A 15716-nucleotide genomic window follows, 5' to 3' on the forward strand; every position below is an offset into this window, starting at 1 on the left:
CACTGCTGGCCTCATCAGAAAATATCACATCACCACCGGCAGCTAATGTCAGAACATTGCTTACAGGTTTGCTTCTGTAGTCTGCAATGACTATGCAGTGTTATAGTTCTCAAATATTTAATTATGTTAGTGTGTTCCAGCACATATAAGAAAAGAACAAAACCAAAACAAGGTATTTTGGTACTTTAAAGACTCACACATATTTCAATGTGAGCTTTGATAACTGCAGTTCATTTCCTCTGGCATATGAAATAAACCCATACTAAGTAAGGTTAAATTTAGTTTCTGATATACCTGTTTCCAAAACATTTCATAGTATGGGATAGCAGGCTTAGGAGATGTACTAATTAGAACTACACATACATTTCTGAAATTTAAAATAATGCAGTTACATTCTAAAACTATATTATTTCCATCCCATTATATGTGTGAAAACAATCAAACTGGTGAAGCCAACAGTTATATAAAATCAGACAGCAATGGGTTACATACAACAACAGGTAGTGCTGGGAAAACCAAATCTTGGATTTATTGATCAGAAAAGTAATGTATTCCTCATTAGATTTTTTAAAAAGAGCAACTCATTAGTGGGAGTAACAAATTCTTAACTCACTGTTAATGAGTTTCTTTCAATATACTTATTTTTTTTTTAAAAAAAGGCCTCAAACCCTCAAAATCACCCTAATAATACTTCTAAAGTAACAAGTAAATGTTACTTGTTGTGCAAAAATTCTAATATTAAATATAAGTCATTATCATCAAAACATTTCACAATATTGCAGCCCTAACTGCCTCCATTAAAGAATCATATCATTACAGTGGTGCCTCGCTTACCGGGCGCCGCGTTTAACGACGAAATCGCATAGCGACGAAGATTTTGCAATCGCTTTTGTGATCGCATTGCGATGTTTTGAATGGGAAAAATTGCTTTGCGATGATCGGTAACCTGTTTCGCTTACCGATTATCGCATAGCGATGATTTCCCAACAGCTGATTGGCGGTTCCAAAATGGCCACCGGGTAAAAAAATGGCTGCCCGCTGTGTTTAGGAACGGATTCCTCGCTTACCGGGCAGCAAAAATGGCCACTGTATGGAGGATTTTTGCTTTAAGGTGAGTTTTAAGCCCATAGGAACGCATTGAAAGGGTTTCAATGCATTCCTATGAACTTTTAAAAATTGCATAGCGATGAAATCGCTTTGCAGCGCTTTTTGCTGCACAGATTATCATCGCTATGCGAGGCACCACTGTACTCTCAAGTTGTTAGCATTGCTTTCAAGCTCTTGGAAGTATCTGCAGTCCCACAGATATTCCCCATATCTGGTCTGCAAGAGATTTGGGGGTACACAGGAAGTTCGGGGGAGAGAAGGAAGCAGAAATACTGTTGCATGAGTAGAAATATGCAGAGATGTCTGATGAATCCTAAATAAACTCTTATTGCTGACTCTGTTAACTTAATCTTAGTTATTAACTGTACCAAATTATGCTTATCTTTACTGCCTATACTAGAGGAATGCCGAGGCTACCTCTAAAATGTGCATATGCAACTCCGCCTCCCTCCACCCAGTTTTCTTCCTCCTCCACACAACGATTGCATTCAACCTCTTTGGTTCTGGTCACAACGGAACCCTGCAGGGGGGGCGGAGTCACAGGGACACACATGCAGGGGTGAAGTCATGAGAGAGAGAGAGAGAGAGAGAGGAAAAAAATTAGAGGGCACGTTAAGGACGGCAGAGCCTCTTAAAGACTACAAAATAAATGTTTGTGACATAAGCTTTTGCCTACATAAACACGCACACTTGTACAGGGAGTAGGGGTAGGGTTGAAATGCAAACAGAAACCTGCCAACTGCAAGGCCAGGCCATTCTTTTGAAACACGCCAACGCCTATTACCTGTTTGGGCTGGCTCTGGGAGGGAGGATTAGGGTTCAAATGACAGAGGAGAGGGTTCCAGTGGTATTTTACACTTTGTCTGCTCTCCGTCTCCTGACCGAGTGGGCAAAAAATATGAAGCAACTTCATCCATTTGCAAAATGAGAACTACTTTTTGCTGAAGGTGGCTACTGTGAGAATGGGAGGAAGAAATTGCTACAAAGTAGTGTTCATGTTAAAAGCCCTATGTAAACAAATGGATGAGTTTTAAGTAAATTTCGAATACCTGGCTGCATGGGAGCACTGGGAGAGCTCTGGAAAAATGTACTGGTAGTAACGTCCTCATTGACAGAACTTCCCCCACTGTCTCTTTTCTTCTCAATAGAAGAGCGAGTGGTTCCCATAGAAGTGTGTCGTTCCAAGCTGTCCAAATATCTGCAGGGAGTCGTTTTCCGCTGTGACAAGTGTACTTTCACCTGTTCCAGTGACGAGAGCCTACAGCAGCACATAGAGAAGCACAATGAGCTTAGACCGTACAAATGCCAACTCTGCTACTATGAGACCAAGCACACGGATGAGCTGGACGCTCACCTCCGAGATGAGCATAAGGTGAGTTCCTGCTGCGTTGTGTCCAGTGCTGCCTACATGACACCATTAGGTGTCACACAGCTACAGACAGATGCTTATTGTCCCCCATGCAATGCCACATTATCCATCATATTTTAAAGACCCATTTCTTGAAGGTATATTTCATTTTCAGAATTCACTGACATAAGATACCCTTCTGGCTTCTAGGGCAGAGATGGGCAGCTTTGGAGGTTCGTTTCTACTCCTCAGTTAATCACCAACATTTCTCATGTAACCAGTTAAGAATCTATTTGTCCCTCTCTGAAATTGAGATTGCTAAGTGAGGGGGAGCAACTTGTTCTAGTGCCTTATGAATAATTACACAAATGCATTGAAAGTAAATATAATTGTGACTATTAGTCATGATTGTTTGCAGCTTCAAACAAAATATTACAGTATGGAGTGCTGCTGTTCATAGTTCAGTCTATACTCTATTAGGACCCCCTATTCCGTTTAATCCCTGGATTTTTTGTCTCCTCCAAGTATTCTGAACATGTTCTGTCTTTATTGGGCTGCTTTGTTTCCCTCATGCCCACTTTAGGCTTTCTTTGCTTAAAGATCACTGAACGGAAACATGTTATTTGTCCAGGGTTAAGCCTGTTGTTCCTGCTCATAAAACCTAATCAATCTTTAGTGCATAAAGAATTAGAAATGATCACACAATCTATCCTTAGAACACTGGAAAATTAGAATCTGGACTGTTGCAGTTATGTCCCAATGCTCTCCTGCCCAACAGAATAAGAATGTGAAAATATTCTCATTTTTGCTGATTTGGGGATTTGTAGTCCAAAAAGACAACTTTTCCAAGGTCTGTGCAGAATAGAGGCTATGGTGATCTGCTTCTCCTTCTTCTCCTTCACTATTTTGGGTACCACTATTCCAATATTTCCCTTCCCTCTAGGTGCAAAAGCAAACATTGCTATTTCAAAATAATTATTTACATATCACTTAATATTTCCAGAACCATTTGCTTTGTCTGTGTGAATATATTTGCTTTGGCAAAATTTGACAGTCTCTGCTGAATAAAGATTAGGGCTAAATGTTAAAAGTTAAAGCATGTACCAAGTGCTTTTGGACCACTGGACAAAGTGGTCCAAAACAATAAGGTTCCCCTGTGTTGTTTTCTTCCCTAAAGGTCAGTCGCAATTTTGAGCTGGTTGGACGGGTTAACTTAGATCAGTTGGAACAAATGAAGGAAAAAGAAGAGAATTACAGCAGTGATGAGGAAGAAAAGGAAGAGGAGATGAGCCCCAAAGCGGAAGAAAGAGGTCAGTGTTTGTCCAAAACTAGCAGCCTGGTTTCATAATTACTTAGCCTAATTCAAGTTTTCAAGGAACATGAAAATATAAAGATGTGAAAATAATGGCTAATTGTGGCTAATTGTAATATTGAACACTGCACATATATAGATTTACTTTTACATCATAATGCTAGCATTAAATAGCAACCACACAACTATGGGCCAGTGGTTTTTCGAGTTCTGATTTGCTAATTAGATTATCCTTTGACTTAAAGGAAGCTTGAAATAACTGTGGGGTAGAAGTAAGGAATAAAAGCAGATGCTGTTTTCTTTTAAAATTAAATTTACCAGTAGCTGCTGCATTTCCACCCTTGGTTTATACTCAAGTCAATAAGTTTTCTGTTTTTTTGTGGTAAAATTGGGTGCCTCTGCTTATATTCGGGTTGACTTATACTCGAGTATATACAGTATTAATGTATTGTTCTTTTCTACATGGACTCTGTTTTCCATTTGTCCTCTATTTTGCAGGCAACTTTGGTTTGGAAAGTATCTTTCAGTTTGTCCCCACCATGTAGTATTTGGAGTTATACTATCTCTGAGCACCAAACATAATAACTGTAATAATAACTGCCATCAACAGATCTTTTCTGTTATCAACCATGACTCAGCTATTCCCTTCACTTTCCAGTAACCACACCCCCTAGTGTCAAATAAAACCGGGGGCAGGGGAACAATGAAGAAATTATGCAAATAACATAAAGCATGCTTATTGAAGTAAATTTTCTGCTTGGCATTCAGTAGCAGAGTTTGAGGGTTTTTTTTAGTAAAGCTGCAGCTAGTCTTTTTCCCTCTTTTTCTCCCATGATGGGGCACATTTGTTCAGCATGTAGACCAAGCTGTGAAATACCTAAGTAAGGATCAGCATTTTGCAAAATAGACTTCTTAACACCAATGGGCCAAAATTCTCTCTGCAGGTATGTATGTTCTGGTTGTTGTAGGTTTTCCAGGCTGTTTGGCTGTGTTCTTAAGGTTTTTCTTCCTAAAGTTTCACCAGTTTCTGTGGCTAGCATCTTCAGAGGACAGGAGTCAAAACTCTGTGCTCTGGTGCAGTTTGTGGGATAGTTGAGTATTTATAGCTGTAGGATCACCTTTTGTCCTTTTCAGGAGATTGGGTGATTATGGTGATCAGCGTGTTTTTTGTTGTGGGTGTATTATTGTGATAAGGGGGAGAGATGATCTGTCACTGTGATTGATGGGTGTCGTTCGCTGGTCTTTTAAGTGCAGTGATCACTGGTCCTTGTCGCTGGATAGAGTTCACTGACCTTTTGCAGGCTGTGTTTTTCAGTGCTGGGAGCCAGACTTTATTGAGTTTTAGACTTTCTTCTTTTTTGTTGAAGCTCTGCTGGTGTTTGTGGATTTCAGTGGCTTCCTGTGCAGTCTAACATAATGATTCCTGGTGTTGTCCAGTACTTCTGCTTTTTGAAACTCCAGCTTGTTTTAAGGCATGTTCAGCTACTGCCGATTTTTCTGGTTCTTTTAGTCTGCAGTGCCTCTCATGTTGTTTGATTCTGATGTGGATGCTTCGTTTTGTGGTTCCAATATACATCTGGCCAGAACTTCAAGGTATCCGGTATACTCCTGCAATGGTGGGGGGGTCCCTTTTTTCCATTGCTGACCGTAAAATTTGTTGTATTTTTGTGGTGGATCTTAATACTGTTTGTAGGTTGTGTTTTTTCAAGTTTCCCATGAGGTCTATGACCCCTTTGATGTATGGCAGAAATACTTTATTTGTGGGTGGCTGTTTTACTTCTTCAGTTTGTTGTTTTCTTGGTTTGATGGCTCTTGTGATTTCATTCTTGGAATAGCCATTTGCCTGTAGGGCCCAATTCAGATGGTTGAGTTCAGTGCAGAGAAACTGAGCTTATCACAACAAAACACCCACAACAAAAAACACGCTGATCACCATAATCACCCAATCTCCTGAAAAGGACAAAAGCTGATCCCACAGCTATAAATACTCAACTATCCCACAAAACTGCACCAGAGCACAGACAGAGTTCTGACTCCTGTCCTCTGAAGATGCCAGCCACAGAGACTGGCAAAACATTCAGAAGAAAAACCTTAAGAACACAGCCAAACAGCCCAGAAAACCGACAACAACCATTGGATCCCGGCTGTGAAAGCCTTCAAGAATACAGTCTATGCTCTCTTCAGTAGATGGTTTTCATTCTAAATGAAAGGAAAAAAGTATGGGGAAGAAAATGACCATATATCTTCCCAGCAGAGGAACTGGCATGCATGTGTGTGCACTCAGACACACACACACACACACACACACAAACACACACACACACACACACACACACACACACACATGCATAAGAGAGAAAGAAAGAATGTCAGTGGCTTAAGTTGGCTCATCAGCTGTGTACATTATAATAAAACATGGAAATGAGACAAGCAGAGATCAGCAGTAAATGAAGCAAAAACCCCATTCCTTTCATTATGTACTTTAAGAGGACTCTGGGAAGGCAAAGACATTGGCATTCTGTTGTTTCCTTGCTCAAGATAATCCCCACTAAAGAATTAATGCTTGGAGCAGATGGCACCGTCTCATTTTCAGTGAAAAGAATCAAGCGAGATAAGTCTAAGCAATTATTTTTAATGGCCTTTGTGGCGATCATCTTAATTTTGCGAGAAAACATTTCATCTTTTGTTTGTGGCCAGCTCTCTTGTTCATGCAGGGCCTACATTCCAGCCTTTAGCATGTCTACAGTGACTTCAAGGTGTTGAGAGTGCTCAGTTATAACCTGACAGGGCATAATGCAGCCGGAGCTTAAACACGTCCGAGTTCTGTTGATTCAGGCAGGCAATTAGCTTTCTTCCCACTGAAACTCATGGGGTCGAAGAAGTGTTTAAACTTTGGCTGGATCTTGCCTACAGTTTTGATGGGTGAGGCATGGCCAGATTAATGGCAATACTTCATTGGCTTTTACCCTCCACAAGGAATGCCTTGTCTATAAGGTGGAATTCATATATCAGAAAAACTATGGCAGCAATCCATGCCTGTTTAAAGCTGGTGGCACAGTTCCCATTCATTTGAATGTATCTGGATTATGCTGTAAAGCTCAGCATTCTAAGCTGCTGTGCCAGCAGCTACCCCTTTCTTTTGTATTACCTGTTTACATCACAGTGGGAAAAAACATGCTTGCTCATAAAAAGAAACCTAAGGGGAAAAACCCTTTGTTGCCCCCCCCTACAGCCAGCTCTAACACTACAGTTATAATTAATTTGACCTCAAAGAATCCTTGAAAAATTCTATTTTCTGTAAATTGCTTCCACCATTAAAATGACATGAGTATTCTAACATAAAAAATTTATCTGCAGTGTGGTAGTACACACAGCTTGTTCACTGCTCCTTTTGCACTAAGTGGGTAAAATAAATCAGAAACAGAAAAGTTTTGCTAAAGATACAACAAACTAAGTCCTGGTTTGTTGCTCCCAAACAAGCCAAGATTCATATGCCAACAACAACCTAATTTATTCTTGGCTTACAACTCTGGCTTGTGTGGGAGTGACAAACAAGGAGCCCAAGTTTGGACATCAACTCAAAACTTCCAATTTGTGTTTGTTTTACTTACCAATATGATGGAAGAACTATTGAACTGTCGAGGGCAGGATAATAAACCAGCAGTTCTGGCGTATTGTTCTGTGCAAATACAGCCAAGTGAAGAAACTGGTACCCCAGCTTCTTTATGGTTCCTGCTCATTTCCGTTTTTATTTCAGATGAAATAGATAATTTGCATCTGTATCAAAGATGGCAGTGTAGTAGAGATTAAGGGCATCTATTTTGTACAAGATAGATCTGAAAAAAGCAGGAGTATTGTAATGTTGAAAGATAATCTCCAAATGTTGAGAATTCTGCCCTAAACATCTGCCGTGTGCCGACAGAACTAGATGTCCCAGGTTTCCTTGGAAGCAAGCCAGTAATCGTTAACGACATTTAGTATAGAGCTTTGAAACAGAGCCCTTCCATCTAGAATTGTTTTCAAGAGTAATTAAGAAAAACTGTAATTTAAAATGAAGGCACGGATACAGTAGAAACTATGAGATAGTGACTAATCAATTGCATTCTCAGTGAAAGACAGGCCTCTTAAATCTCAAAGGATGCATTTGTGAAATGAAATATTCTAGTGCAATGTTCATGTTTCTCCAATTCCATCAGGCAAAAATTGGCTACATATTTATGTCAGTGGAATCTGCTGAGTATCCATCTTCCTGGCTGTATCCAAATTTACATATATTTTAATTAAGTGTTTTGGATTAAGTTTGGGAATTGGGATGCCCGTGAGGGGGCTGGAATTGCTTCTTGGGATTCCTTCTGTGGAGCTGGATGATGATGATAGGGTTGCTGAACAGCAGGTTCTGTGCACAAGGTTCTGCATGGAGAGAGGGAAGGAGCAGCTCCTCCGGGTGCCAGCTGAACATGCGACCAGTTCTGTTCCGCCCTCAATTTCCCTGATTGCAAAAGGTGAAGGAGTGAAGCAAACTCCGAGGCACTAAGTCCAAAGCCAGCTCCCACCACCTCCACTTCTCTCATGAAAAGCAATGGTGAAAAGAAGACAACTGAGCCTTGAAGAACATTCCTTGAGGTCTCAAGTGTGATCCCTCCCTTCCTAAAGAAGATAGGCCTGCAGGGAGAAGTTCGCCCGACTTCTGTAGGATAGACCTATCTGCTCCTCATCCGTGCTCAAGTTTCATTTTGACTATTGTACCACATTCCCACTGGTTTACCTTTGGTTAGACTTCCCAAGAAATGTCATTTCCTGCTTTCTTAAGAAAAACAGAAGGACTCTTACTCAGGTCTACCCTATGCTTTGTTTTTCTCTAGAGTCCATGAGGTTCTCAGAGGACGGACCACCAGAAAAACGTTTCCCATGTGAATTTTGTGGTCGGACATTTGCAGAAGGCTCTGAGTGGGAACGGCATGTACTGAGGCATGGCATGTAAGTTAGTTTAAGACCTGTAGCTATGAACAATCAAAAGAAATAAGTATTGTCTCTCATAGTATATATTATAAAGCACACAGTAGAAGAGTCCTTTCCAACGAAGGTATTGTTGGTGCCTAGTATGAAAATTCAGATTTCATTGTGGTTTCATAAACTCTACAGCCTTGTGTGGTTTAAAGAGATTTTGAGGTAGCTACTGAATCACAACATTAGAAAGGGAGTCAGATATGAATGAAAGTAAGAGCAGAAAGAAGCAAGGAAAGAGACTTTAACTATGGAAATGGCTGTAGCAAAAGCAGAAAGAAGAGCAACTGGGTGTAGAACTACTGAAGATGGTGTTCACAGTTCTCCTTGACCCCTCTCCCTTAAATCTGGATCATCTTTGTCACTGTAAGACTAGTTTAGATGTTGACTTTAGAGGGGAAGAACCATATAAACTGCTTTAGCTCTTGAAAGAAAGACCGGTTATAAGCATAATAAATGAAAACTGGCTTGAAGGATTGAAAAGTAACCTGAACCCTTCTGATGGTCAGCTTCGGTAGTAGTCTTGTTAGATCAAGATGAAAGGCTAACCAATTTATTGTGGCATACATTTTTGTGGACTAGAATTCCTGTCACTGGTACATGAAGACCTCATGCAAATGGGTAGGTGGATATATAATTAGATCCTGAGAGTAGTAGTGAAACAGACCTGGGCAAAGTGTAGCCCGTGAGCCACATACGGCCCACGAGCCGCTCCTGTCTGGCCCGCCCGTCGCTGCTGAGTGAGCCAGAGCTCCAGCTCCTGTCACCCAGCACAGCAGTAAGCAAAACCCAAGAGATCTGATGCTGGGATCTCAAAAGTTTTGACTGTTTCTCTTGAGGCTGGAAGCGATCCTTGCACAGGCGACGTGATCCTTGCACATGTCGCCTGTGTGGGATAGAAGACAGTCGGAGAGGAAGGCCGTGGGGGGATGGAGGACAGGTGAGTTAGCTCAGTGTTGGGTTTTTTCTCCCCCCCCCCCATGGTGAACTAATTACAGTGCTCACATAACAACACCGTTTCATTTTATTTTTAAGTAAAGTTGGTTCGGCCCCCGAACACAGTTCAGATTTTTTATATGGCCCCCTATAGAAATTAATTGCCCATCCCTGTAGTGGAAGAAACACAAATGTATAATGTTATCTTTGAAAAACAAAGCCGATCAGCTGGACCATTGCAGATTTAGTTGTAGGTGGGTAATAATACAGAATCAAAGCAACTTAATAGAAGATTCAGTCAGCGTGGATGTGATCTGCTCCTGACTAGCAGCTGCTGAGAGTGAATAACCATCACAAGATCACTCATGCAAATAAAAAGCTAATAAAAAGGATACTTTCTGTAGTGAATTAGAAATGCCCACAATCTGTTGAAATTCAAATCCATGTTGTTAAATTGCTAGGGATTTTCCAATTCAGCACCTATGTGTGGGAGCCTTCCTTTTAAGGTTTTTCTTTTTAAAGCCAAATAATCAGATTTCTGCAGAATTACCTGGGAGAATGAAATGAATCTTCCAGTTGCTACGTCTGCTCACCATTACCACTCACAGCTTTTTTTACTCAGTTGAATTCAGCATCCTTTTCACCTTCTGCCTAGTACTTTGACACATTGACTGATCCTTCTTGAATTGTCTGACCTTTTGGTTTAATTTTGTCTTATTTAAGCAGTTTTTCCTCTTTTTTCTTGTAGTTAAGAGACAAACATACCTTTCATGTAGATATTTGTTTCATGCATATGACATGCACAAATGTAAGCAGACACTATAAATACGTCTGTTTGTCCTCATGGTGCCATGTGGTTCTTTGTTGTGTTTTCTCTACTAGAGTCAAACATGGCTTCCTTCTCAAGAGCTTGTAATAGCACAGCCTATACCTACCAAGAAGGGCTTCTCAGTCACAGCTTAACACATACTCATGCAACCTCTGTGTCAAAAATGTCTCCTTTCCCTATTTTCTGGATTTCCAGGGCTGTTAATGAAACCAACCGGATGATTAGTGAAGAAAGCCAGCCGAAAGAGAATGCAGAGACCGTTGAGGTCCCGTTGGCAGAAGAGATGGAGAGCAGCATGGAAGTGGTGGTGGACTATTCCCAGCAAGAACCTGCCGTCTGTATTGTTGCTGCTGTTGATAAATCACTCCCAGAGAATGAAGAGGCCAAAAGCGAATGAGCACCTGGTGTGGTTTCAGACAACCTACTTGAACCGTGACGGATGGGATGGGGTGGGTCGGGGGACAAGGAAGAATCAAAGCTGCTTTTAGGACTGAATGATCTATTTTCAAAGCACTGGTACCTGTATGTGTGTGTGTGTGCGTGTGTGTACATATATTAAATTTATTTAATTGAGGATAACGAAATATGTGGCTCCATTACATCTCTGCAACTCTTCTGGATCTTAACAATGGGAAGTTAAGTTCATCTGGACATGAGAAGCAAACTTCCAAATTTCCAAGCGTTATGCCATTGCTTTGCCATGGAGACTCTGGATTATTTTGAGGATGGAAGAGTGCAGGGGACAATTTTCAGCGCACAGAGTTGGGCGCTTTTTTCTAATTTTAATATACATACTGTATTATGCTTTTACAGACTGACTGACTTGCTTTAGAAGAAGAAGAAAACAAACAAAAAACAAACTGCTTTGCTTAAAACAGTCACCTGTTTCCTAGTACCTCAGAATTAACCAAGGGAAATTTTAAAAAAAAATACAAATCTCTGCATTTGTCAGTACTACCTGTTGTCGTTGTGGTTAAATGTAGAGACAGACTGCTGGGCAAGATGGTGAATGGAAGAAAAAACAAACCACAAAGTTTTAAAAGAGAGGAACACAAAATTGTGTGCAAAATCCCTGTGGGGGTTTTATTTCTTAAAATACTGTGATTTTTTTAATTATTTTAGTAAAAAAAATACAAAAAAGAGAGAGAATTCCTAGATACCTGTCTGTGACTTGTCATCTTTTATTCCAGGTAAGCTGTTTGTTAGCGTTCAGCAATGATTTTAGGGTGTGTGTGTGTATGTGTGGTGTTGGTTTTTTTTAAAAGACATGTGACTGACTATGTGCCGTTCTTGTTTTGCCCCATGTCTATGTCTGCTCAGCCTGAGGGATTACAAATACAGCACAATTAAGGTTTTATTTTGTTTTGTTTTCATATAAAATAATGTTATTTCCTCACCTTGGTCCCCCACCCACCCAGGAGACAGGGTTGGGAAGGAGGATTTGTTCTTGTCAATACAATTTCTTTCTTTACAAAGACGTAAACATTTTTTTACAAACATTTAAAAAAACCCATTGAAACTAAAGAACCAAACTTACAGCACAGCTATGCAGTTGGTGGGCCAACCAAATGGGTCCTCATAATCATTCTGTTGCTTATCTCAAATTGAACATCTCTCACTGGAAATTATTTTGGTTATAAAGAATGGTTGCCTTTTCTTTGTATGTGGTGTGTCTTCTTTGGGCGCAATGGGGGGGAGGGAGGAGGGAGCTTATAAACACATCGTTTTGAAAGCTTGAGATGACCCAGTTCTAGTAATACTTGGGAGCCAGGAGATCTACTCTATGGATTTCAAGGCGGGAGTTAAAATATTTGTATCGCCACCTCCTGTGAACTCTTTCGCATGAGGAGGAGCAGCGTAGCATAAATAGGAATCTGCACGCGTGGAGTCCGAGCTTTTGTTCCTCGTTCATGCAAGAATGTCTTTGGATGTTTTGCATGAAGATGAAATGGAAGGTCGGGGCCTGTGGGTAAGGGTTTGATTGTGAACAAAGGGGTTTCTCTCCAAAAAGTAGAAAGTACTTGACTGAAACCTAGTTTTAGAAATGCATGTGTCTTTTTGGATTGTTTTTCTTTTTCATGTTTTTATTTTTTTGTTTTGCGCTTTTTTTTAAAGCTTTGGGGCTATGGGGTGGGAGGAGTGGAGAGAGAAACTGTTGAGAAGTCAGCATCCAACAGGACTTCTCTTCCAATTGATAGCAAAAGAAGCGGGGGGGATGGAGAGAGAGAGAAAAAGAAACAATAATACTGTTGCATTTGTGAAATAAGTGCTACTTGAAAAGCATGGTGTTTTGATTTTGAGGATTCATATTTTGTGGAGTGGGTGGGATTTCTTTTTTATTATTATTTGGAGGGAGGGCAAGTCATGTGGAAAACACATTGGAAGGACAAGTATAAATACACATTTTGTGTCTGAATGTTTTCTTTTTAAATTGGCCTGATTTCAAATGTATTTAAACAGTTTCCATACCTGGATTGGGTGTTTGTAATGGTTACCAAAAATGAAAAAGATGAAAAAAAAATGAAATAAATGATTGTGACATGCTTTTATCACTACTTTATTTTTCAAATAATATGTAAATATTGTAATCCATTGGATTTGTTTTGTTTTTTGTTTTTTTGGTTTTTTGCTAACCTGTTAATAAATATATGGGACCATTATCCTTTTTAACAAGTCTAGAATGTCATATTTTTTCTTGTGTTTTTTTTTCTTCCCAAATGTATACCTTTATATATTGTGAACCCACATTTTAGATGCATTATTATGTTTCTGTTGGCTGTAATGATGACCTAGGATTGAGAATAACTTTTTTTTTCATTTGTTTAATTTATACAGAGGACTTTTTCATAGTTTGACAGAAGGAAATAAATAGCAAAATGATAACCCACTGGCTTCAGAACTCAGTATTTCCTAATTAAAATTAACTACTGCTCAGTGTTTGGTGGATGAGGAGTGGAAGTTCTGAAATGTTGCACTGATAACTTTTTTTAAGGCAAAAGAAACCGAATAAAGAATTTTCAAAAGTGAGTGTGTGTATGCTTCTATCCAGTTGAAAATTATTAAAACTCCTTGCCTGCTTTCTTTCCAATCTTGGTTTAAGAGTAATTGGGGGGTAGAAGTGGTGTCAGTGTGTTTTCAACTATTCTTTTAAAAATAGTCCCTTAAAGGTAAACTATTCATACCCTTAAAGCTTATTTTGTTTTGCTTATTTTTCAATTGATGGCATTTTTCTTACTGATATTTATTTCAGTGATGCAACTGAAACATATTCCTTCAAGGACTACAGTCTAAGAATGTTTGCTTTGAAGTATATCCCATTGGGCTTAGTAAAACTGCATAAATGTATTTGGGGCTTTCCTTTAGGTTCCATTGAAATGAATGGGATTTTGCAAGTCTTGACTTTGTCATTACATTAATTGACTTATTTTCACAAAATTCAGTCTGAATTCTTTTTAGCAATCAAATGACTGCTATTTTTTGTCAGGAGCTACTTAAAAAAACAGGATTTTCAGCCTGGGGTGTCATACCTACAAAGAATTTACGTAGCAATCACGCCATTATAATAAAATAAAATTCTACTTCCATTCCACCACTTCAGTCATTCACTAATTTCCCAAACCTTTCCCCATCCCAGTATCTTTTTATCTTTGAATGTCCCTCCTTTCTTTTCCCTTATCACCATCCAAACAACTTGGAAAAAGAAATAAATTTGTAATTTAAAATTGATCGTCCTTTGCTTGTCTCCAGATTCCCCAAATAAGGGGTGGAGAATTTGGCAGAGTGTTGCTTGTTTCTCCAGGTGCAGTACTGTTGCTGCTTCAAAAGCACATTGTCCCTGTAACATGATGTAGAAATATTAGTGCTACTGGTAATACTACAGAAATGTGCTTAAGCTGATACTGCTTTCATACACTTATATCCTCCTTTGGAATATTTTCACACCCTCTGGCACACACGGACCTACAACTTAGTTTGGAATCCAATGGCTTAATTAATGTACAGTGGTGCCTCGCTAGACGATTACCTCGCAAAATGGTTAATTTGTGAGACGATGGGTTTTGTGATCGCTATAGCGCTTCGCAAAACTGTTTTCCCTATGGGCAAGTTTCACTACACGATGTTTTGGTCCGTGCTTCGCAAGATTTTTGTTTGTTTGTTTGTTTTGGGACGGTTTTTCGCAAGATGACGATTTTGACAGCTGGGTCTTTGCTTCGCAAAACCTTTTATTTATTTTTTTATTTTTGGGGGACGGTTTTTCGCAAGACAGCGATTTTGCCAGCTGGGTCCGTGCTTCACAAAACGGTTTTCTTATGGGCGATTTTTGCAAGACGACGTTTTTTTCCCCCATTGGAACACATTAAATAGATTTCAATGCATTCCAATGGAGAACCACATTTCGCAAGACGATGTTTTCACAAGACAACGATTTTTGCAGAACGAATTAACATAGTCCCTATGGCATCACTGTAATTGTCATTCTAATTCAAATCCACACTGGTCTCCTTTCTGTCCAGCACAAATGTAGTTCTATTCTTCAGAAGTCTTCCTGCCCCCCCACATCTTTTTTTTTTAATTTTATTTTCCTGTTTCCCAATCATTATTTTCTTGTTTATGGGCTTCAGGAAAACAATTTATGAAGCAGGGACAGGAATTAGTGAATGGAGATTAGTGAATGCTTTTTTCCTGGTTAGAAAGTAGGAAAATTGGATTAATTCAGGGGCAAGGGCCCTAAACTAATCATTCGAGCCTTAAATGCGCATATACCTTAACTTTTAAGGTATATGCACATTTCTTTAGAGTTTCTTCTGAGCAGGGGGTTGGACTTGATGGCCTTGTAGGCCCCTTCCAACTTCACTTTTCTATGATTCTGTGATAGAAGATGGATGCTCAGCAGCTCCCACTGAGACAAATATTAATAGAGATGCATTGTATTTTCTTCATTTTTCTTTTTCCTGGTTGGACTCCAAATCCTGGAATCCTCTAAGAATTCCCTAGGTAGAATTCTGGGGAGCTTCAACCCACAAACACACACCTGCAGAAACCTTCACCTGGAGAAAGGAGGCCTCTGCTAGGCCTTATTTCCTACTGCAAGGTTTCCAGGGAGTAGTTATCTCATTCCCCCATTATGCCCTGAAGAGGGCATCACTTGAGGCCTCCTAGGCAATGATGGCCTAGAACAG

At 39.7% G+C, this 15716-nt stretch overlaps 1 protein-coding gene across 12 annotated transcripts in view; it reads left to right on the plus strand.

Moving 5' to 3' along the window:
- The window catches only part of ZNF462 (zinc finger protein 462), a 158149-nt gene extending 144586 nt beyond the window's left edge, over positions 1 to 13563 (plus strand). For all 12 annotated transcript variants that reach the window (XM_072991988.2, XM_020805038.3, XM_072991992.2 and 9 more), the window contains 4 exons: positions 2256 to 2479; positions 3633 to 3765; positions 8630 to 8744; positions 10732 to 13563. In XM_072991988.2, coding sequence (XP_072848089.2) covers positions 2256 to 2479; positions 3633 to 3765; positions 8630 to 8744; positions 10732 to 10933 — 674 coding nt within the window. In that variant the 3' untranslated portion in view covers positions 10934 to 13563. The remainder of the gene's footprint in view (positions 1 to 2255; positions 2480 to 3632; positions 3766 to 8629; positions 8745 to 10731) is intronic.
- The last annotated feature ends 2153 nt before the right edge of the window (positions 13564 to 15716 follow it).

The sequence above is a fragment of the Pogona vitticeps genome, chromosome 2, assembly GCF_051106095.1.
Source record: "Pogona vitticeps strain Pit_001003342236 chromosome 2, PviZW2.1, whole genome shotgun sequence".
Lineage (NCBI taxonomy): Eukaryota > Metazoa > Chordata > Lepidosauria > Squamata > Agamidae > Pogona > Pogona vitticeps.